The sequence below is a fragment of the Convolutriloba macropyga genome, chromosome 12 (genome assembly GCF_964194025.1).
Source record: "Convolutriloba macropyga chromosome 12, txConMacr16.3, whole genome shotgun sequence".
In the NCBI taxonomy this organism is placed as follows: domain Eukaryota; kingdom Metazoa; phylum Xenacoelomorpha; order Acoela; family Convolutidae; genus Convolutriloba; species Convolutriloba macropyga.
This window is the reverse complement of record NC_134479.1, coordinates 28,748,225-28,770,724: the sequence shown is the minus strand read 5'-3', so window position 1 is coordinate 28,770,724 and position 22,500 is coordinate 28,748,225. Positions and strand designations below refer to the sequence as shown.

General features: G+C 34.8%; 3 protein-coding genes across 6 annotated transcripts in view; 2 read left to right on the top strand and 1 right to left on the bottom strand.

Moving 5' to 3' along the window:
* The window catches only part of LOC142350766 (uncharacterized), a 61,883-nt gene extending 41,926 nt beyond the window's left edge, over nt 1-19,957 (bottom strand). Inside the window, exons 1-5 of one of the 2 annotated variants that reach the window (XM_075402720.1) lie at nt 19,778-19,957; nt 18,645-18,846; nt 13,453-13,874; nt 12,878-13,076; nt 2,025-2,120 (exon numbers count right to left, since the gene is read on the bottom strand). In XM_075402720.1, the coding sequence (XP_075258835.1) occupies nt 2,025-2,120; nt 12,878-13,076; nt 13,453-13,874; nt 18,645-18,794 (867 nt within the window). In that variant the 5' untranslated portion in view covers nt 18,795-18,846; nt 19,778-19,957. The remainder of the gene's footprint in view (nt 1-2,024; nt 2,121-12,877; nt 13,077-13,452; nt 13,875-18,644; nt 18,847-19,777) is intronic. The other variant, XM_075402721.1, reaches the window with a different exon arrangement.
* LOC142351221 (metal transporter CNNM4-like) overlaps nt 1-22,500 on the top strand; it is a 520,873-nt gene that overhangs the window by 162,802 nt on the left and 335,571 nt on the right. The gene's annotated exons all lie outside the window — the stretch shown is intronic.
* LOC142351222 (hexokinase-4-like) overlaps nt 1-22,500 on the top strand; it is a 319,567-nt gene that overhangs the window by 162,802 nt on the left and 134,265 nt on the right. The gene's annotated exons all lie outside the window — the stretch shown is intronic.

Genomic DNA, 22,500 nt, shown 5'->3' with positions numbered 1-22,500 from the left:
CGTTGAGAGGTATTTGGGACTATTCTGTGCTACGCACAGAGTCGCACGTGCCGTCTTGTTTTCTTGTATCCTTGTATAAAACCTAAGAAATTTTTGGTCTTTCCCATTATAGCCCCCGCCCCCAGCTTAGTGGTCAGATAACCTATAGCCCCCTCAATATGGTAATTATACCATAATGGGGGGCTATAATTTCATGGCGGAGCGCAATAATAGGAAAGACCCGAAAACTCAATCCGAGATTAATCATTATTACTTTTAGTGCTCCACTTATTTTAGCTTTCTTTGAAACACTACCCATTACTTTCGCTTACATCACCTCACCCTGCTTAGTACCATCACTTTGTATTACTTTGACCCCTAGTAAAAACTTCCTACCCCTTCACTTTAACCGCAACTATTTTTTGAAGAAGTATTTCACAAGATAGCCAGACGCCATGATAAGCAGTTGCTCTTTTGAGTTAACTTAATTCTCTGCCTGTGCGTTCTTTTATAAAAATGCGAAAGGTGTGGATAGAGAGGTTGTGTTTATCATCTCTTGAAATCGTATCTATCTGATCGTAATCAAATTGTCCACATTGGCGACAAGAAGTCTGACGTTTAAGATGTCAAGTATGGTGTCCCACAGGGGTCCGTTTTAGGACTAAATTTTTTTTCTGCTATACATAAATGATATCGAGAGTGTTTGCCAATCAAGCAAAATCATACTTTTTGCGGACGTAACAACTATTTACTCTTGTACTAAGCTTAATTGTGATGATTTGCTAAGCGATCTTGGCAGGTTGTGCGATTGGTTTGACAGAAAAAAATTGACAGTAAATTTCTCAAAGTGTAACATGACGTGTTTTGCAAAAAGAGAGACTGTCAAAAGATTACAATTACAAGGAATAACGTTGTATGACAAAGAGAGTACAAAATACTTGGTGTACACATAGATAAAAAACTAAGCTTTAAAACGCACATTATAGAAATCAAAAGCAAGCTTAAAAAAACAATCTATTGTTTCTACCAATACAAAAATAGATTCAGAAGGGATACTTTGATTAAGTTATACAAATTCAATGTCCAACCAGTTCTTCAGTATGGTGTACTAATTTATGGTTGCGCAGGCAAATTGGAGCTTAAACAACTTAACTGGTCACAAAATCACAAAATCGGGATAATATTCGGACTGAAAAAATTCAACAGCGTTCGCGAGGTCATAGAGAAACATAAGTTACTGACACCAGTGGAATTGCATCAGTACGAGTTGATAAAATTGATGAGTAGGAGTTTAGGACCAAGTTCTGACTCTGGCTATGGTTCAGAAATCTTCAACAATGAAGCTGTCCGCAACATTCAGTCTGGTGAGAAAAGACTAAAACCGTAAAAACCTTGAGGTTGACGACGTGCCAACAGAAAAACTCTTTTGTACCGAACTAGAAAATTGTTTAATTCTTTAGTTACTCTAGACAAAACATAGTAAGAAAAATTTTAGTTGTAATGGAATCTGCTCTAGTTAATATCCTACATAATTTAAGAGACAATTATATACAGGGAAACAAAGTGCTGACGGGACAGTTCTGGTAACTTGATCAGTAGCGTAAGGTGACTTCTTTATTCTGCAAGCTTGATAGAGGCACCATCCTATGGATAGGCTCAGGCCTTCTTAGTGACCTCTCGAATGTGTTGTATATTTATACACTAGTTCGGAAATAAATTATTATCAATTCTCAAATACCGTGTCCACTTTTGTCACTATCTCTTCCAACTTTCTTTTTTTGTGGAACTCTTTCCAACTTTTATCAAAATGGACCAAATTTGGATTGAAATTCGACCCGGAAATTTATGCTCACGTGAGTGACTTATTTTTATTGTTTTGTCTGGAAATTGTTTCATGGTTTTTTTTATTTTGCTGTTAATAGTTAGTTGTATTTGTTCTATCTTTCCGCACCCATTGCCCATAAATTTTGCGTTTCGGTCTTGCTCGACCACGGTTGTTTTTTTTAAATTAAATTTTTGATGAGCGACTGTTCAACTAAAGTTACTGATACGGCCAACAGCTCCCCACTGGTAGTCTCAAATCGTCCATAAATAAACTCGAAGGCACCACCATCAATGAAGAAATCAAACACCGCGTTCACCTAAAAAAAAAATAAAAGGCCTCAAAAATTGCGCTTGAATTTCAGATACTTAACTTTATAAATATGAATCAGGTTCTGTTCATTGAGGATACCAAGCATCAGTGATATTTGAGCTCACCTTTTCATCGTCAAACTCATATCTTTCAACTATTTTTCAAGTTTCCATTCTATTCATAGAATTCAAGATTCAAAGAAATTCTGAGATGCATGATTTTCGATTTTTGTGCATTAATTTATGCCAAAATGTGAAATGCTTTATTTTCAAAGACGCACGACTAATCGTTAAAAAACGGTTCCAGTAGGTTTTTTCTAGTCATCAACAATTCTTGTAGCCGTATTATTAGCACGAGGGCAGGTATTTTCGAGAATATTTGAAATAATAGGTATTTTAATATAGCTCTATCAGTTGGAGCAAAACTTTAGTTTGTGTCAGAAAATGTTTGAAGAAGCGAGCTAACCGCTGATAAAACAATATAATCACATTGATGAGCAAACGAAAACACTTCGTGGGAAAACAATTTTCGGTCCTTTTTGTTTGACTCTTTCCATCATTTTCGGTGGCTGCAAATTTGACCTTCTCGAGTAATTATTCTTCTAGAAAAATAGAATTGGTAAAATTCTATTGCGTTTGTGATGCTGGATCATCAAAACTTGGAAACAGAATTTTCGTGAGAAAAACTCCAAGAAAAACCAAAACATTTGGAATTGGGAATTCTAATACCTCAAAAATATAGAAAATTGGAAATTAACGGAGGAGACACAAGAAGCAACTGAGAATTTTTCTTCGCACATTATTTCTTAAAGGAGTAAAAACAAAATTGCAGAGATGTCTGAAAGTGACCCTAAATCGAATGCATTTCGTTAACATTTCGGAAAGTTATACCGACGAAAGGCAAACATATTAATGACTGCCGAGTAATCTGAAAATAAAGCGGAAACCCGTAGAATAACTGAAAGGACAAAATCCAAAAAAAAATATGGCATATATGTATATATATGCCCAACATAAAAACCATATTCAACTGAATTTTAGTCACATTTTTGAAAAATTGAAAATTTTCTCTTTATTTTTCTGGCTTAAACGTTCCGAATTATCCAATCGGACGGCAAAAACCAACCTGAAATCACAAAATGTGTGATTCCCACCACATTGCGCACAAAAAGAAAACTATATGTTAATAATAGTGTTTTATGGAGTTGCAGATATGCAAAAAAATTTCAAAAAAAGACAGAAATAGCGCTCTGAGCATTATCCCCCCATGATAAGGCTGCAAAAGCAAATCTCTAAAGGGACTCAAACCCAACATTGGGCTACATTGATGATATGTGGAAATTCAGTGACAAAATCTAGGAAAAAGGGCAAGGTTGTTTTATGTGGCTCATCTGTAACATAAAAGCAGCTGGCGAAAAACACAGATAGCAGACTTTATCCTAAGATTATCAATACCAAAAACACTTTTCAGCTAATTTCTTGGGTTAAAAGCCTATTTTTTATCATACAAACACAATAAGGACACTGTTGGAAAACTTCTCAACTTGTTAGGAATGGGGACAAGAACAAAAAGTTTTGATACAACAAAATGAGAAATCCGAGAAAAACTGTTTAATATCTTGTACGTCAGAAGTAAAGAAATAGTACGATCGATCACTCCAAGTTGAGAAAAACACTGTGGAAACTGAAAACAAATTTGAACGATCAACCGCCTACATACTGAGAAAATTGAATTATGCTAGAAAAATGCGACATAAACGAAATAATTATGGTGGCGTTACTTTAAGGTAAGACCTACATCAATCGATTAGCAATACTATACAATAATTACTCTCATATATTTCGACAATCAATAATGAAAAATGTCGTGTTAGATAACATGGGTCAAAAGAATTAAATAAATTGATGTTTAAATTAATATTGGAACTGAGAATATATGAAAATTAGATCGTGCTTATGCTGGTTATCTATGCCAAAATGTAAACAGAAAGTTTAGGTTAGCTAAAAATATTTTTTTTTGATTGACATGTGAATATATCTTCCAAATCCCGGAGGTGATATTCTTATTTCTTCTATATTTCATGAGAATCATATGTCGCCTAGATACAATCAAGTACATTAGTTGGATGTTATAATCAAGATTCAGTGGGTGGGAGAATTTGCATCTGACATCTGATTGATAGGTCAACAAGATATTGATAGCGCCAAAACAAATTTAGAAAACAGTTTGTTTTTGTGGCCATTACTCATTGACAGAGCAACTTTGTTCTGAAGGTAATTTGTTTTGTCGTTCCTTGAGACTCTAATAAAGAAAACTTCTAAAATTCTTGATGTTTCTCTGAAACAATCACATTCTCCCTCCTTTTTAAACAAGTTTGTGGGTATAGATTATCCAAACCTTTCGAATTGTTCTCTGTGGTTTGTTGCTGTTCGTGAAGCATCTGATGGTTGGGGCTGTTGGTGCGCTGCACCTGATGTGGCTGTAGAAGCTTTCTCTCGATGTGAAGAACCCCCATCTGTGTTCTGAAGTTTCAGTTCTGATTGAGTTGTGTTTCAGTTTTCATATTGTCATCTAGTCTCGAAATTTTGGTTTTTGCTCACTAGAAAAGTGCGTGTTGAGATTTCGGGCTTAAAGAAAGTTTGTTCAAGTCCTTCCTGATGATGAAGGTAACAAGAACTGTCTTAGATTTCTCATTGGCATTGAAAAGAATGGTTTCGCACAAGTCAAAATCTATTAATGGTGGTCTCACTCTGAGTCTCAATAGAAGTGCAACTGGAGTTTTGCCCCTCCTCTTTGAAGTGTTCACATGTGCCATCGTTGCCCTTTGGAGAAATGCTCCACAAAACACATTAAGATTGCGACTCCAGGCTTGAAGTGACCGCTTCACTGTCTGCACTGCTCTTTCAGCTTGTCCATTAGCTCTTGGATGATAAACAGATGATTCAGTTTTTTTTAATTCCCAGTGATTCACACCACTGTTTGAGGTCCTCAATGCAAATTCAGGACCATTATCCGAGCCTATATATATAGATATAAAACCGGATGTCCTTTTTTGGTTTTTCGAATCCGGCAAAGATTTGACTAAGACATACTTTAACTGTTTCTCATGTTATATTTCCCGAGTAGAAAGCTTCTAATCAGCCAGAACCCGCGTCAACAATTATTAATTTATTGCCTGAATCCTTAATATAACCCCAGTCCATAATGAATCGTTCGCAAACATTGGCTTCTGGCTGCGTAGAGACTTTTCTTCCCAGGCTAGGCCTGTTCATTTGACAATTCTTGGATAAACTAACAAAATTTTGAATATCTTGTGTAGTGCCAGGCCACCATGTTACCCTTCTGATTGATGCCTTGGTTGCACTCTTCTTGGCAGGCGTCTCATGAACTTCTGCCAAATCCAATATTTGTAGTTTGCGTTGAATGAATGGAAAAGCACCTCTGAAGATGATACCATTATGCATAGTCAGTGCATCGTTCTGTTGTGCAAATCAATTTTCCGCTTCTGGACACTGTGTCTAACGGCCAGTTTTGACTCGTTTCATCATTTCCAGGATAAATCTGATTGTTCCAAATTCAGTTTTGATTTCTGCTTGAACCACCAAATTACTGTGAGCGAAGTAGATATTTTGATTAGGAAGCACATCTGATTGTTTTCGGTTTCTTCTTTGTCGAAATTCATTCAGCTCAAGGCATCTTCATGGAGTATCTACTCTCCTGGTATAAACTTCAATTCCAAGTTGAAGACCATTAGAGAGTTTGTCCATCTTGTGATTCTAGCTGATGCTGTTTTCGCGATCTCTTCGTCGGGTGCAGAGATATACTTAAATGGCTTGTTAACTGTCTGTAGGTTGAGTCGTTTTCTAAGAAGAAATTGTTTCAATCCTGTGATCACAGAGACCATTGCCAGTGCTTCACGCTATTTGTTTGAGGAGGTCTGCTCCGCTGGATTACTCCTTCTTGCGTAATTATTCTTCTAAAATAATAGAATTGGTAAAATTCTATTGCGTTTGTGATGCTGGATCATCAAACCTTGGAAACAAACTCCAAGAAAAACCAAAACATTTGGAATTGGGAAAACTTCAAGAAAAACCAAAACATTTGGAATTGGGATTTCTAATAACTCAAAAATATAGCAAATTGTAAATTAACGGAGGAGACACAAGAAGCAACTGAGAAATTTTCTTGCGCACATTGTTTCTTAAAGGAGTAAGAAAAAACACAAGCAGAACAAAATTGCAGAGATGTCTGAAAACGAGACCCTTAATCGAAAGCATTTCGAGAACATTTCGGAAAGTTATACCGAAGAAGGCAAACATAATAATGATTGCCAAATAATCAGAAAATAAAGGACAAAAACGGAGTATGATATTGGAAGTAATCACCCGTAGTAGAAAAACTGAATGGACAAAGCCTAAAAAATAAAATAATTATGGCATATATGTATATGTATGCCCAACATAGAAACCATATTCAACTGAATTTTAATCACATTTGTGAAAAATTGACTGTTTTTTCTTTATTTTTCTGGCTTAAATGTTCCGAATTATCCAATCGGACGGCAAAAATCAACCTGAAATCACAAAATGTGTGATTGCTCCCACGTTGCGCACAAAAAGGAAACTATATGTTAATAATAGTGTTTTATGGAGTTGCAGATATGCAAAAATATTACTAAAAAAGAAAGAAATAGCGCTCTGAGCATTATCCCCATGATAAGGCTGCAAAAACAAATCACTAAGGGGACTCAAACCCAACATTGGGCTACATTGATGATAAGTGGAAATTCAGTGACAGAATCTAGGAAAAAGGGCAAGGTTGTTTTATGTGGCTCAGCTGTAACATAAAAGAAGCTGGCGAAAAACACAGATAGCAGACTTTATCCTAAGATTATCAGTACCGAAAACAGTTTTCAGCTAGTTTCTCGGGTTAAAAGCCTATTTTTTATCATACAAACACAATAAGTGCACTGTTGGAACACTTCTCAACTTGTTAGAAATGGGGACAAGAACAAAAAATTTTGATACATCCAAATGAGAAATCCGAGAAAAACTGTTTAATATCTTTACGTCAGAACTAAAGAAATAGTACGATCGATCACTCCAAGTTGAGAAAAACACTGTAGAAACTGAAAACAAATTTGAACAATCAATCGTCTACATTCTGAGAAAATTGAATAAAGCTAGAAAAATGCGACATAAACGAAATAATTATGGTGGCGTTCCTTTAAGGCGAGACCTACATCAGTCGATTAGCAGTACTATACAAAAATTACTCGTATACATATCGACAATCAATATTGAAAAATGTCGTGTTAGATAACGTTGGTCAAAAGAATTAAATAAATTGATGTTTAAATTAATATTGGAACTGAGAATATATAAAAATCAGATCGTGCTTATGCTGGTTATCTATGCCAAAATGTAAACAGAAAGTTTAGGTTAGCTAAAAATATTTTTTTTTGATTGACATGTGAATATATCTTCCAAATCCCGGAGGTGATATTCTTATTTCTTCAATATTTCATGAGAATCATATGTCGCCTAGATACAATCGAGTTTATTAGTTGGAGGTCAGTGGATGTTATAATCAAGATTCTGTGGGTGGGAGAATTTACATCTGACATCTGATTGATAGGTCAACAAGATAATGATAGCGCCAAAACATTTTTAGAAGAGTTTTGTTTTGTGGCCATTACTCATTGACAGATCGATATTGTTCTAAAGGTAAATTGTTTTTTCGTTCCTTGAGACTCTAATAAAGAAAACTTCTAAAATGCTCGATGTTTTTTTGAAACAATCACATCCTCCCTCCTTTTTAAACAAGTTTGTGGAAATAGATTATCCAAATCTTTCGAGTTATTCTCTGTGGGTTGTTGATGGTCGTGAAGCCTCTGATGGTTGGGGCTGTTGGTGCTCTGCACTTGATGTGGCTGTAGAAGCTTTCTCTCTATGTGAAGGTCCCCCATCTGTGTTCTGAAGTTTTAGTTCTGATTGAGTTTTGTTTCAGTTTTCATATTGTCCTTATCTAGTCTCAAAATTTTGGTTTTTGCTCACTAGAAAAGTGCGTGTTGAGATTTCGGGCTAAACGAAAGTCTGTTCAAGTCCTTCCTGACGGTAAAGGTAACAGGAACTGTCTTAGTTTTCTCATTGGCCTTTAAAAGAATTTGTTCGCACAAGTCAAAATCTGTTATTGCTGGTAGTCTCACTCTGCGTCTCAATAGAAGTGCAACTAGAGTTTTGCCCCTCCTCTTTGAAGTGTTGCGATGTGTCATCGTTGCCCTTTTCAGGAATGCTCTACAAAACACGTTAAGATTGCGACTCCAGTTTTGAAGTGACCGCTTCACTGTCTGAACTGCTCTTTCAGCTAGTCCATTAGCTCTTGGATGATAAACAGATGATTCAGTTTTTTTTATTTCCCAGTGATTCACACCACTGTTTGAGATGCTCAATTACAAATTCAGGACCACTATCAGAGCATATATTGATATAACACCGGATGTCATTTTTTGGTTTTTCGAATCCTGCAAAGATTTGACTAAGACAGATTTGACTAAGACATACTTTAACTTACTCTCATGTTCTATTTCCCGAGCGGAAAGCTTCTATTCAGCCAGAACCCGCGTCAACAATTAATAATATATTTCCTGAATCCTCAATATAACCCCAGTCCGTATGGATCCGTTTGCAAACTTTGGCTTCTGGCTACGCAGAGACTGTTCTTCCCAGGCTAGGCCTGTTGATCTGACAATTCCTGGATTAACTAACAAAATTTTGAATATCTTGTGTAGTGCCTGGCTACCATGTTACCCTTCTGATTGATGCCTTGGTTGCACTCTTCTCAGCATGCGTCTCATGAACTTCTGCCAAATCCAATATTTGTAGTTTGCGTTGAATGAATGGAAAAGCACCTCTGAAGATGATTCCATTATGTATAGTCAGTGCATCGTTCTGTTGTTCAAATTCGTTTTCCGCTTCTAAACACTGTGTCCAATGGACAGTTTTGATTCGTTTCATCATTTCCTGTATAAATCTGATTGTTCCAAGTTCAGTTTTGATTTCTGCTTGAATCAACAAATCACTGTGAGCGAAGTAGATATTTTGATTAGAAAGCACATCTGATCGTTTTCGGTTTCGTCTTTGTCGAAATCCATTCAGCTAAAGGCATCTGCATGGGGTATCTACTCTTCTGGTGGATTCTTCAATTCCCACTTGAAGCCCATTAGAGGGTTTGTCCATCTGTTGATTCTATCTGATGCTGTTTTCGCGATCTCTTCGTCTGGTGCAGAGATATACTTAAATGGCTTGTTAGCTGTCTGTAGGTTGAGTCACTTTCTAAGAAGAAATTGTTTCAATCCTGTGATCACAGAGACCATTGCCATTGCTTCACGCTCTTTGTTTGAGGAATTTTGCTCCACTGGAGTGAAATTTTCCCGATACATATATAACAGGATCTCCTTCTTGCGAGAGAACCCCACCAATAGTTTTTTCAGAGGCGTCAGTTGTAAATGTTGCTTCTTGTTGTAATATATATGGCTGTCCAAGGGGGTTAACACACAATTCATTTTTCTTGACTTCAAACGCTTTTTGTTGAATTTTTCTCATGTTATTTTAGGGCAGCATTGCAAACTCAGATATAATTCTTCCGTAAAAATTTGATAGCCCAACAAATAATTAAAAGTAAATTTTTTCTCATGGTTGACTCTTGACTAATAGCATTCTCTTGTCGAACTGCTCCTTGGTAGTCTAATAGAACGACATATCGTCTTGAAAACTCAGAGCTTCCTTGAGTCCTTTGAGTGCTGATTCGACATAATTGTGGAAGAATGAAGGAGAGTTTTTCTATCTCTGAGGTAGTAGGCACATCTTGAACAGTCCGTGTGAAGTAGTGATTGTTCCAGCTTCTCTCTCTGTGACCTTGTTTCGAAGAAGTACTTTTTTGGCTGTGCAGAACACTGGCTGTGATCTCTAACAAGTAGTCCAAATTCTCTATCAGACTGCACAACTGCTAGTTGTTCTTGTTTGTGCGTGCTTCCGTTCTACTAAACGTCATAAGTAAGTGATCTCCGAACCGTCAATTGATGACCATCTTAATTTTAGAGATGTCGCATCTTACTATCCAAATGAGATTTACCCAGCCTAATTTTGATGGTTTTACCGTGCTATCTGCACCTGTGTCTCCCTGCATTGTTAATTTGCAGTTATTTATTGAGATATATTACATGTCGCAGACATGCTAAACATTTAATCTTCAGCATAAAACATTCCCATCTCCGATTCTGGATATGCTTGTTCTACACATTTTTGAGAAACCTCCCTGATTTTTACAGGTCTTGCATTCTGTAAAAAGCACTAGACAGTCTCTACTAGATTGTGGCGTATCCCTTCACCTAGTGCACATATTGTTGCCTTTACTAGCCGCAATATTTTCGTTTGGAGTTTGAGAGGTCTTCTTAAAGTTGTACGCAACTTCTTCTTTCGCAGTAAAAGGCCTATTAACTGATGAAGAACTTGCAAAGCCATTGCTTGACTTCTGAACTTTAAGATTTCAGCAATTTCATTAACCGACCTTGCTGGTTTTTCTCTAATGCCGTCCAGTGGTATAAGTTTTGCTTCAGGGTCCCTCAACTGGAGATAAACTTTATTTTTACCAATTCCTCTGCGGGGTTTGCCGCTGTTTTGAGATTTTCGAAGTCATAATAGCGTGCTTATTCTCTGAGACGTGCTAAAAAATTGTTGTTTGACTGCCCTACAACTTGTACTATCGACTAAAAATTAGCATTCTCTGCCGTTAATTTTCTTTCCTTAGAAGAAATATAATTTTGATTCGATAATCTAATGTCTTTATACGGAGTGTTTATGAAATTCCTGGGACTCATTAGGCTCCTAAGTTCATTAATTGCATCTTGTCCGCACATACTAAAAAAGAGATTGGTAACCTATAGGTCCTGTATAGTGCCATCGATGTGGTCGATAACATGGATCAAAAGAATTCAATACTTTGAACTAAATAAAAATTGGAGCTGAAAAAGTAAAAGAAATAGCTCGTATTTTTAGAAATTATCTGCGCGAAAAAATACACCGAAAATATAGGTTACCTAAGAACATTTTATTTGATTGACATGTGAATAGATCTTAGTTCCGAATCCCGGAGTTGCTTTTCTAATTTCTTCAACATTTCATGAGAATCATTTGCAGCCTAGATACAATCGAGTTCATTAGTTGGAGGTCAGTGGATGTTATAATCAGGTTTCTGTGGGTAGGAGAATTTTTTTCTGACATCTTATTGATAGGTCAACAGGATATTGAATTTGCCAAAACAAAATTAATATCAAGTTTAGTTTTGTGGCCATTACTTATCGGTATAGCAGCAAAGTTCGTCAGATAAGTTCTTTTTTCGTTTTTTGAAACTTTATTAATGAAAACTTGTTTCTTGAAGTTCCTTTGAAACCATCACGAGAAAGCAGTGAACTGATGTCCTGGATCTTCTATCGCCTATTCACTCCAGAAAAGGAAAAAGAAGATATTTGAACCAACGTTTTACAATAAATTTCTAAGTCAATCCAAAAAAAATCAAATACGAAGATTTTTATGATTCAATTGAAGCGCACAACTTTGCCATGAAAATGAAAGCAAATAAAAACAGCATTTTAGACGATATTTAAATCCAAAAATGTATTCAGCAAGTCTGAAGGAACCAATTAATAAGAAATAATGCACGCTCTGAACATCAAAAAAGAACAAATAAATTTGAATAAGCTTTTCATTTTGCCATAATCCTAATCAAGAACAAGGAGATACTGTTCAATCAAGAAAACGATTTTGAAATCTTAAACGGAAACTAGAAATTGAACAAAAACCTGACAAAGATACGACCGAGACCGATAATTGCATAGAGGATATATATACATATATACACATATATATATATATATATATATATATATATATATATATATATATATCGATTTATATATATATATATATATATATATATATATATATTTATATATATATATATGTGTGTATGTATAATTTTATATATATATATATATATATATATATATATATATATATATATATCGATATATGGATAGTAATTTTTCCTAAACTCATGTTCAACTCCAAAAGATCCGCAAATGTTAAGGAAAAATTGAGAGTAATGCAAGAGCGAATAAATCGAAGAAAACTGACGACTTGATCTCAATCAGGATCGAGGTCCCTCTAAAAGACATTTTATTTCACTGCATAGACAAAAACGAAAGAGGTTAAAACTTTACTATCGGCCAGACATTTGAACCAAGACTGAACAAAGAGCAAAAAATTGCGTCTCAGGATTAAGTCCAGATAAAAACCTGATGACCAAAATCCCAAAAATCCCACAATATCTCAGAAGCTAAAATAGGCAGGCCGGCCCACTTTGACAAAGAACCAAACATTGCAGTTGCTGTCGATTATCATAGACTACTTTTTACGAAAATTCATAGCAAAGAACGTGTTAACAAATTTAAAAACAGGAAATATTTTTACTAGATTTCAATTGTGTCGAGGAGTGAACGCTAATAATTGCTAAGAAATTTATGATTTGTTCTGCGAAGCAAAGAATATGGTAATGAGAAAATCTAACCGCTAAAAACTGAATTTATATCACGAAATGCATTGCTTTCAACGCTAAAAGCGTCAAGACTTTTACTTTGAAACTTTTTTGGCGCAATTCACCCTAAAACCTCCGACCATAATAATTGCGTTTCTAAGTTTGACTTACTCTTCCTCCATTGTCTAGCGGGCGGTACAACGTCATTCGAAATGGGTCTCCGGTAGTGGCAGAACCCGTTGGGGCGGGTAACATCAGTCTTGCCTGATTGGCAGTCCTCCTTTTGGGCTTCGAACCCCTGCTGTATATTGCAACTTGTAATTGGAAACACGCTCCTACTTGTAGTTGAACTTCTTTTTGAACCACAAGGCTAAAAATTTTCAAAATTATCAGATTTGTTGTTTCTCAACCCTCCATGCCTACGTGTACTTGCAAACCCGCCCTACTCCAAGTCGGCAAACTTTTTGACAGCATAGAAACGCATTGAGGCAATCCGTGCAAATCCAGGCCAAGTATACAAAAAGCTTTTTCATAACTTACTGGTACCAGGGTTAAATAAAACGTCTAAGAGGCAAGTAATATGAGCAAACTTTCTTGGACTAATAGCGCATCTTGTTTTGGAATCCTAATACATGGGAGCGAGCATTTCACATCGGACTTGATAATTTTTGGTCTGAAGAATAGAGCTATACATTTGATCGGTTTATGTTCATGCAAAACTTCCATATAAAGACCCCTTAAAATACCTGAAAGGCTGTGCAACTGTTTCCATGGCAACTGAACGAACTCCAGTGTCTCGCCCAGACAGTAGCATGTAACTTCCAACTCCACTTTCGATTTCAAATTCATACTTCGCTATCGATCCTTCAATCCTGCTATTTGTATTGATAACACGATCAACTGGAAGGGAAATCACGATAAACGTCGGCCTACTTTGAAGTCCGTGAAAACTGAATGTCCGGATTGTGACGTAATACTCCTCGCCAGCTGTCATTGGATGTGTGTCGTCGTCTCCGATAACAATTTCTCCCGAGTTACCCCGGTACAGTAACTCACATGGGCAATTAGCTCCCGGAAGTGATATAGTTGTAACTGTGTTTATTGGGTCGTGGCTCAGTATTTCACACGGGCATTGATTTCCGGCAGGAGTCATAGTAATTCTCATGTACTGAAAAACATAGCAGGAGACGTGGTCCCGAATTTCAATTGAAATTTTTTCATTGACAAATTCAAAACTGTAGTCTTCAAAATACCAATGAATAATATTTCTAAATAATTTACAGAAAACTGCTTAGAAAAATTAAAAACGTGTGCAGCATAACACCAGCCCCTACACTACCCGTCCTAAAGAAGAAGCTACTTTAAGAGAATGTGGTCTATGCTTTCGATGGCCAAATTAAGATTAATGAGGAAAAGCGCTAAAGTTTGCGAAAGCAATTCCCATATTTTCCTCAATTGCCCTAAAATGGAAACCACTTTCTTTTAAATTTGAAAAAAAAATGTCAAAATTGGCATTTTTACAATCGGCAAATTTAATTTAATTGAAGGGAATTGAATACAATCTCACTTTCAGAACATTTTCACCAATGAGAGTTAAATGCAAGTGATTTTTTTTCGATGGTAATCGATACCAGACTGGTTAAAGAGTCATTTCTTGATCTCAATTACCCAATCGAAGGCGGACTGTTCTGCAATTAAAAATTAGGTAGTACAAATAGACGTACCAAAAAATAAAAAGGTCAACTAACCTGATTGGTTTAGAAATTCTAACAAGGCGGCTCGGTAATGCGCAATCGCACATAAGGTTTCGACCCCGCTGACCCACAATTTTGGCATAATTGTCTACCAAATGAGGAAAAGATAGAAAAACACAAAAAAAATCAAGTATTTTTCAAAAAAACTGGTGTATGAACGAAAAGATAGCCTCCAAAGCAAATAACTCAGTGGAGTATAAATGATGCATTATACTGATGAGATATGCCGATATTAAGAAAGCGATTGAAGACGAACGGCAAAATCAAACAACAGCAACAACAAACATTAATTACATCAAAAAATTTATGTCCGTTTTAAAAAACAAAACTTAATAACAAAGTCAAAATAGCGTCAGATAAAACTAAAAATAAACAAAATAACTTGCAAATCACCAAGAAAATGTCCATAATAAAGCTTGGTAACAATTAGACAAAAAAAACAGAAACTTTAAAGCTAGAAACTTCGTGAAATTTTTTTTAAAAAAAAACATTTAATTTCAAAGTAATGAAAACCATTAGGAATCAACTAAAATATCCCAGAGGTATACAATTACAATGCTTCTATTGAAGGGAATTAAGAATTCTGGGTATTCAATTTTTAATGCAGTTACAAAAAGAACAACAAATAGACAACAAACTAAAGATCAAATAAAACTTGCCAGAAAATGCTTTGGAAGCCCTAAAGCCATGCTTTGGCCCCCAAAATATGTTCGATTGCATCTTCGTTGATCAACGATAATGTATTATATGGCCGATCCTTAATGAAAATAAGCAACAACTAGCCAACAACTAGCAAAATTATGTAATACTTGTTTTTTTTTTCGAAAAAAAATTTATTTCCGAAGACATGAAAGCCATTAATTACAAAATGAAAAATTTGAGTAGCTTCGTCCATTCCTACAAAGGAAGCCCTTGAGACCTGCAATTATCCAGAATATGTCTTACGTCTAAAAAAAGAACGTCAAACATGACAAAAATCAAAAATTCATTTGCTTTTTTTTTGTGAAAAACCCGTGTCGAAGCCAGTAAATTCATAACGAATTCTTTAAAAACCAATAGATTTTGTACAAGTTGGCAAAATTAAGAGAAAAAGGGAGGCAAAGTTCAAAAAGCCATTTTTTATTTAAAAATCAAATATTTTAAAAGTCAAAAACGACCATAAGCTTTCAAGCAATCAACTAGATAAATTATTTTCGCGCTAATTACGAAGCCAATAAGACCTATCACCAGTGAGCTTTGATTTGAATTGTTCTGTTATTTAATTAGTAAAAAAAAGATCGAATTTTTTTTGTAATAAACCGCCTGATGACAATCCGAATTATTTTTGGATTGTATCGGTCCAAGATTGGTATATAACTAGACCTGCTAATGCTGATTGTCCATTGGGAATATTGCTGCGCGTTTGATAATCAATGAATAAAAACGGCAAATTTTATTTACAGAGCACTCTCAACGGAAGTTGAAGTGGAATTAGCCCTCTTTTTTCAGTCTACGAAGATTGTGTTAGTGGTGTTTGGGTGTGCAATTCCTGCAAATTTAATCAAAGTGGACTAAAGAAACTTATTTCGTGCTGTTTTTGATGAAAAATTCTGAATTTTGTGCAATTTTTAGTCGGAATTTATGACAAAAAAATTCAATAATAGTAGCCGACAACATATTTTGTCTTTAAACGTAAAATCAACAACATTTTTTTGAAAATTTTCATAAATTTTTATTAAAATCGGCGAAATTTTAGTCAAAAATTCCCAAAAAAGGTGAATGAAATCAACGAAATTCACTCTATTTTCTCGAAGGTTTAAACCTCGATATCTCCCTGTCAAAATCGAAAATCAAAAAAATCATTTTAATTCCATATTCTACGCTGGACAAGCTTTCTAATGATACCAGTCTCAACTCTCTACGATGAATATATCGATCGGCCAAAATTGTCTGAACAAAAAAAACCCATTTGAGTATATATTTCCTCAACCCCTCAAGAGGGGTCGGAACAAAAACTAACTTTCTGCGTTCAATTAACCTTTATTTCTGCGTTCAATTAACCTTTATTTGACACAACCTAATTCTATATTATGTGTTTTACCGCTGACTACGCCTCACAGGTCATGGTCATGCCTTAGCGACACGTGGGATATAAATCTATCACAACTGAACGTGAAATCAGTTCAATAAAAAATACAAATCTTTTCTTTCGGCGTAAGGCAGTTTCTCAGCAAGTATACGAAAGGATTAATATCCTATTTTAAAACATGGAGAATTTGTTGAGCAATAAGGCAATCAGAAAGAAAAGCAGTAATATTTTCTCAATTCTCATTAGTCAGCAAAAAGTTACTACGTCTATTTACTACATGTGCCATTTTCACTAGCACCGAGTCACTACAAGTATTAAAAATGTAAAAGTGAAAACCGGTAACATGATTAAACATACTAAAAGTTAGAAGAGGTTTGTCAGTTTCTCTGCGTCTCATAAGCGCTGTTTAACATGGTTCCTTCCTGAGATCAAAATAATTCGGGTGAATACAGAAAATCGAAAATCCATTTAGTTAAAATAAAAAAATAACAAAAATATAAAGGACATTTGCTACATTTCAAAACCAAGGGATGCAAGATTAACTTTGCAACATTTTCTTAGTTTTCATTTGATTATGCTTAGGAGATCTTGGAATTCAATCTTTGCACTAAAATGGTTTCAATTCATCACTACCAAAAATCAACATGAAAAACGAAAGCATGAGTTTCTCCCGGCTGTCAACAAGTACATATGAGCTAAATTTATTCAAAAAATGCCCTGATAACAATTTCGGTTTTTCCTAAAGGTAAAATGGTGAAGATATAATTTGATCTATTATCAATCAATTTTACCAGTACACGTATTTCAAAAAACTGCCAACAAATATCAAGCAGCAATCAATAAATGACAAAGAGTCATGCATCATCTCACAAGGCACAAACGACGTCAAACGTAAAGAGGAAGCATTTGAAAGCAGCGACTTCAACATGTAGAAAAATGTCAAGGGCATTATTTTTACACTCTAAACAAACCAATAGGAAAATATGCGAAATCTGGAGAAAATATAAAAACATGGACGGCTTTACTCAATTTTGATGACTTTTTATAACATTAAAAGAGGCAACCAAATTTGAAAGCAAATTTTTTGTTACCCAAAACAACATTAAAAAGACATACACTAGCAGCTAAACTTTAAAAATTTGCAGAATTTTAGAGTTCATTGTAATAAATTTGTATTGCCAAATACTTATAAACTGGAGTTGAATTAAATAGAAAAAAATAACAGACACGTGAGATTATGTTCAGTTGTAATTGTGAAAATTGCTATTTGGCTTATCAGAAAAAAAAACAAAAAGTTTGGAATTTTTGACAATTTGCAGTTTTTTTACTTCAGGCTTAATGAGGAAACACAAAACTGGGATGACGATTTCAGAGTTTCCAAGTTTAAACACGAGTTTTTTTAATTCAAAGAGCCCGAAAAAAGTTAGAATGCTCAAAAACCTCAGCAAAAGTCACACTTAATTGAGCAATGGAATGAACAAAACCATAAGCTTTGCCCAAAGTTTCTAAGCATAAGTTGCAGCAAAACCTGATGAGATAACAAAGTCGTATCAATTTTTTAATGATTTGTTGCTTGTGAGACTAAAATAACTTCAAATGAACTGATTGTGCCAGCAACTATATAGGGAAAACAGCTCTTTGTTCGAAGCATTGTTTTACTTCGGTGCATTTACTTTAAAAGCAATTATATATATATATATATATATATATATATATATATATATATATATATATATATATATATCATACTTTACGACGATTGCTGAAATGGTTGACAAGATGGTTGAGCCGACAACTGGAACATGAAAATTAAAGTCGTCAACCCGAACGCTCACCTGTTGTAACGGTTTGGACCTACTAGTAATATTTTGACCAATCAGAGCTGTCGACCATTCGGAATCAACTAACTTCTATTTTTCCCCTCTATCCTTCAACTACGGATGGTTATCATGGAACATCCTGCAAAATTTTAGCAGAACATTGCAAGACGACACATCTTACAAGACTTTGAAAGATAATCTTGCAATGCAATGTGTCATCTTGCATGATTTTGACAGAATTTTGCAAGATCTTGCAAGATAACAAATCGTGCAATGCATCATTATCTTATACTTACAGAGAAGTTTCCTTGAGTTTCGTAGGGTAGACTCAGCGAGTGTTGATTTGCTCTGGGTGTCGCAATGTCAACATCCGAAGGGTACATATGAGCTTCAAAAGTCTTCATGTTAGTTTTGACATCACCCACACTTATTACTGACAGAATCATGGTGTAGCTCTCAGAAGGGGTTAGATTGTCTATAGTTAGTCGATTCGATAGCCTGAAAAGAAAAACTACCAAATAATACCATAGGGAAAAATTAACGAAAAAGTTACAAACAAGTTTATAAATATATGCAAAAAAGGTGGATTATATTGAAAAAATATCGATATTTTTTTACAATTTTAGTTATATTTTTTTTAAAAAAATGGCGTGTTTTAAATAAATCATTGATAATCTTTTGGATTAATTTAATAAAAAAACTTTCAAAATCTGGAAAAAGAATTTCTCTACCATACGAAAAAATTAAAGAAACACGTCAGAAACACACGCAAGTTCGTAGAGAAATATGCTTATGAAAAAAAACTTTGTTCATCCCAAGGCTTTCAAGATGTTGAATTGAATTTTTGGAAAATCAAATATGGCGCGTAATTTTTCTGGACTCTTGCAAGATTTTTACAAGAACTTGCAAGATAGACGGCTGTGAGAGGCTAAGATGGGAGGAAAGAAAAGAAATAACAGCTGCTCACTCTTGAAAACATTAAATGAAAACATTGATTAGTAAGAAAACAAAGATTATTCCGCTTTGAGGTCTGAACACAAGTTATTTAATAATATTAAAAAGTTCTTATTTTACAGGAGTGTTGAGAAGATGTATAAAGAAAAAAATTCCAGCAAGTAGCAGTACTCTTGGCATCAATTTACGGCGTAATGAGCTGCAGCAGAGAATCACATCACAGGTTGAGGTCCCAAACAGAAGTGACCTCTGATGGAGTCCAAATCGAGCACACATGGTGCTTCCAGCCCAAAATCACGGTGCTAGAAAGTCATTTATGGAGCTGACGAAAGTCTGGCCGATGCTCTGGTTTGGGTCTGATCAGAGGCCATTGCAGTCTGGACCTCATCATGGAGAAGTCAGCTCTGAGGTTCGATCTTACAAAGTGTTTAACTTTAATTTAATTATCACTGAAGTTCATAGAAGTTTTACTTACTTAAATGGGAAGTTATAGGAGCCATTGTGTCCAGTGTATGTTCCAGTGAAATCAATTGTGATCCCAGACCCAACTCCAAAACCAAGAAGAAGCTCAATTATTACCTGTGATGAAAACGACACTGTGAAATATTATCAGATTCTTTCTTCATGCCTTAAGACTTACCCATACCCCCCAATTATTAGCCCGACGAACCAACGAAAGAGAAAAACAAAGCCAAAAAAGAAGACCAATGAGAATTTCATTTGATAGCACTACGAAACAAGACAAACAACCAAACAAAAAATATTAATTATGCGCGAAACACTATATCTATACTTTTTAGAAAAAGAACTTAGTAACTTAGTCAGATAAAACCTAAAACTATGCAAATTATCTTTTACATCACTATACAGCAGATGAGAGCAGTCTTTTTTGAGACTAAATAAAAAAGTTGACACAAAAATTGATTAAAAGAGGTGAGAAAACTTCAAAAATCAATAGCACTTTTCGAAACCAAATAACTTCAAAAGTCACAGCAAACAGCAAATTTCGACAACAAAAATACTAGATACACTCATAAGCAACACATTAGGAGGCCAAAGGAACCTGTCGTTGGTATTAAGAACTCATAGGACTACAAAACAACAACAAATAAAGACAAGGCTCAAGAATTCGCAACTAGTCTACAAAAAGAACAAAATTTAAGCTATTGAAACAAGCTGTAAACTGAAAAGATTGCAAATAATTTTTATTTTTGCCCCTGAACATTGATAGCGCTTGTTCCAAAGATATATATGAAAAGAAAACAAAGAGAACGATTTATAATTATCAGTAACAATAGCTTAAAAAACTTTTTACGAAAAAATTCTGGTGTCAAAGTCATAGAAGCATGTATTCAAACGCGATATCGTAATACATTGAATCATGGTTCAAAACGTAAATGAGAGTTGTATTTAATAAGTCTAAGTTACAAATTGACAAAAATGTGTAAAAGAGCCAATCGATCGAAGCTCAAAACTCGATTGAAATTTTGGAAAAAAAATGAAATCAAATTTCTTTGAAACATTAGCTGTATTAAACACGTTATATACATAAAGTATTCAACAACTTTTTTTAAAATTAATTTCCTAAGAAGACTTTAAGACCTGTCAATTTTCAGTCTAAATCGTACGACTACAAAAAGAACACCAAACATAGGCAACAAGCGAATGTTTCATAAAATTTTGCAATAAACTTTTGATTCCATTAAAACTATTAGCTATTCACTGAAAACATTACATATGACCAACTGAACCTTCATTCAAAACGAACTGTACTTGCCACTATTGTGACAACCTGACAATTTGACAAAAAATCTACGAATACAGCAAAAACCAAAAATATCACAAACTCATTAAAAAAACTGGTAGTGTCAAAGTCACTGGTAGTTTTATCAATGAAAGCAAATAGATAAAACATAAAAAAATCAGCAGATCAATTTTTTTTAATTTTTGCTTCATTTGAAAAAGAAAGATTGGACAAAAAGTCTTATAAACTGTTCAGCAATTCTCCTATATGTGCAAAAGTAAAACCATTAACAATAGCGTTAACAATTTTCTCATATTTTTTTTGCAAAATGGACCACAATTTGTGCGAAAATTGCAGAAAGTGTAATAGAAAACAACAGAAACCACCATAATCATCACAAATTTTTAAACCATAATGACAGATCGGGAAAAACCAATGCCAGAAGAAATTAATTGGCTATTCTACGCATGATGGACTTCTTAATGATTCACCTAGTAGCTGTTTGATGAATATCTCGAACGGCCAAATTTTTCTGAACAAAAAAATCAGTTCCTCTCCAATAAGGTTGGTTCTGAAAAAAAATGTTGGCGTTACTTGCAGTTTATATAATCCCCAAAAAGTCCCCAATTTGCAAGATGAACTTCAATTCCAATCTTCTGTAGCTTTTAATTGCAAAATTATGCAGATAATGTTCTCAATTCATGTAAGTAAAAATCTGCACGCTCATAAACGTAAAAATAATACAGATTTACGACCCAAAAATTCTAAAGCAAAGCATCATCAAACTCTGGAAGATTTTTTGATTTCACAATTATCACGGTTAGGTATATAAATGTTTGAAACAATTAGAGCTTCGGCGAGCCTCTCGCCTGATCAGCACAACAATTGCTAGGTCATTTCAAGAGTTTAGTTCTAGCTCTTTTTCTAATCGAAATAGAACTAAACTCTTGAATCGAACTCAATCGAACTAGAGCTAATTGAACGCGAAATTTTCAGTTCCATTTCTCTTCACCCCGGTTCATTTAACCCCACATATTTTGACGAAAAATCATTTCACCCTTCAAAGTTTCTCTTCAAAAACCATTTCCCAAAACTGTACACATCCCCCATTTTGGGTGTAATTCGTAGCGTAATGAAAAAACGAGCGAAAATATCGAAGTGGAACGATACGGGGCAAAAACCTCTTGACACTCATTACATTCATGTCAATTTTACTTAAAATATTTTGTAATTAAGTCCATATTTCGTTTTGGCCCGTCAAGAAATTAGCTGTATTGAGAATAATCCACAAGACATCAAAGAACACACGTATTAATACCAAGAACAGACTTTAATCTACAAAACCATCGATGGAAATGGAGCCCTTGTTAGGTGTATGTACTAGACTGCATACGATCGACCTGTTAACCTAGTTTCCCCGTTTTACCTCAATATGTAAAGATAATTATTACAAG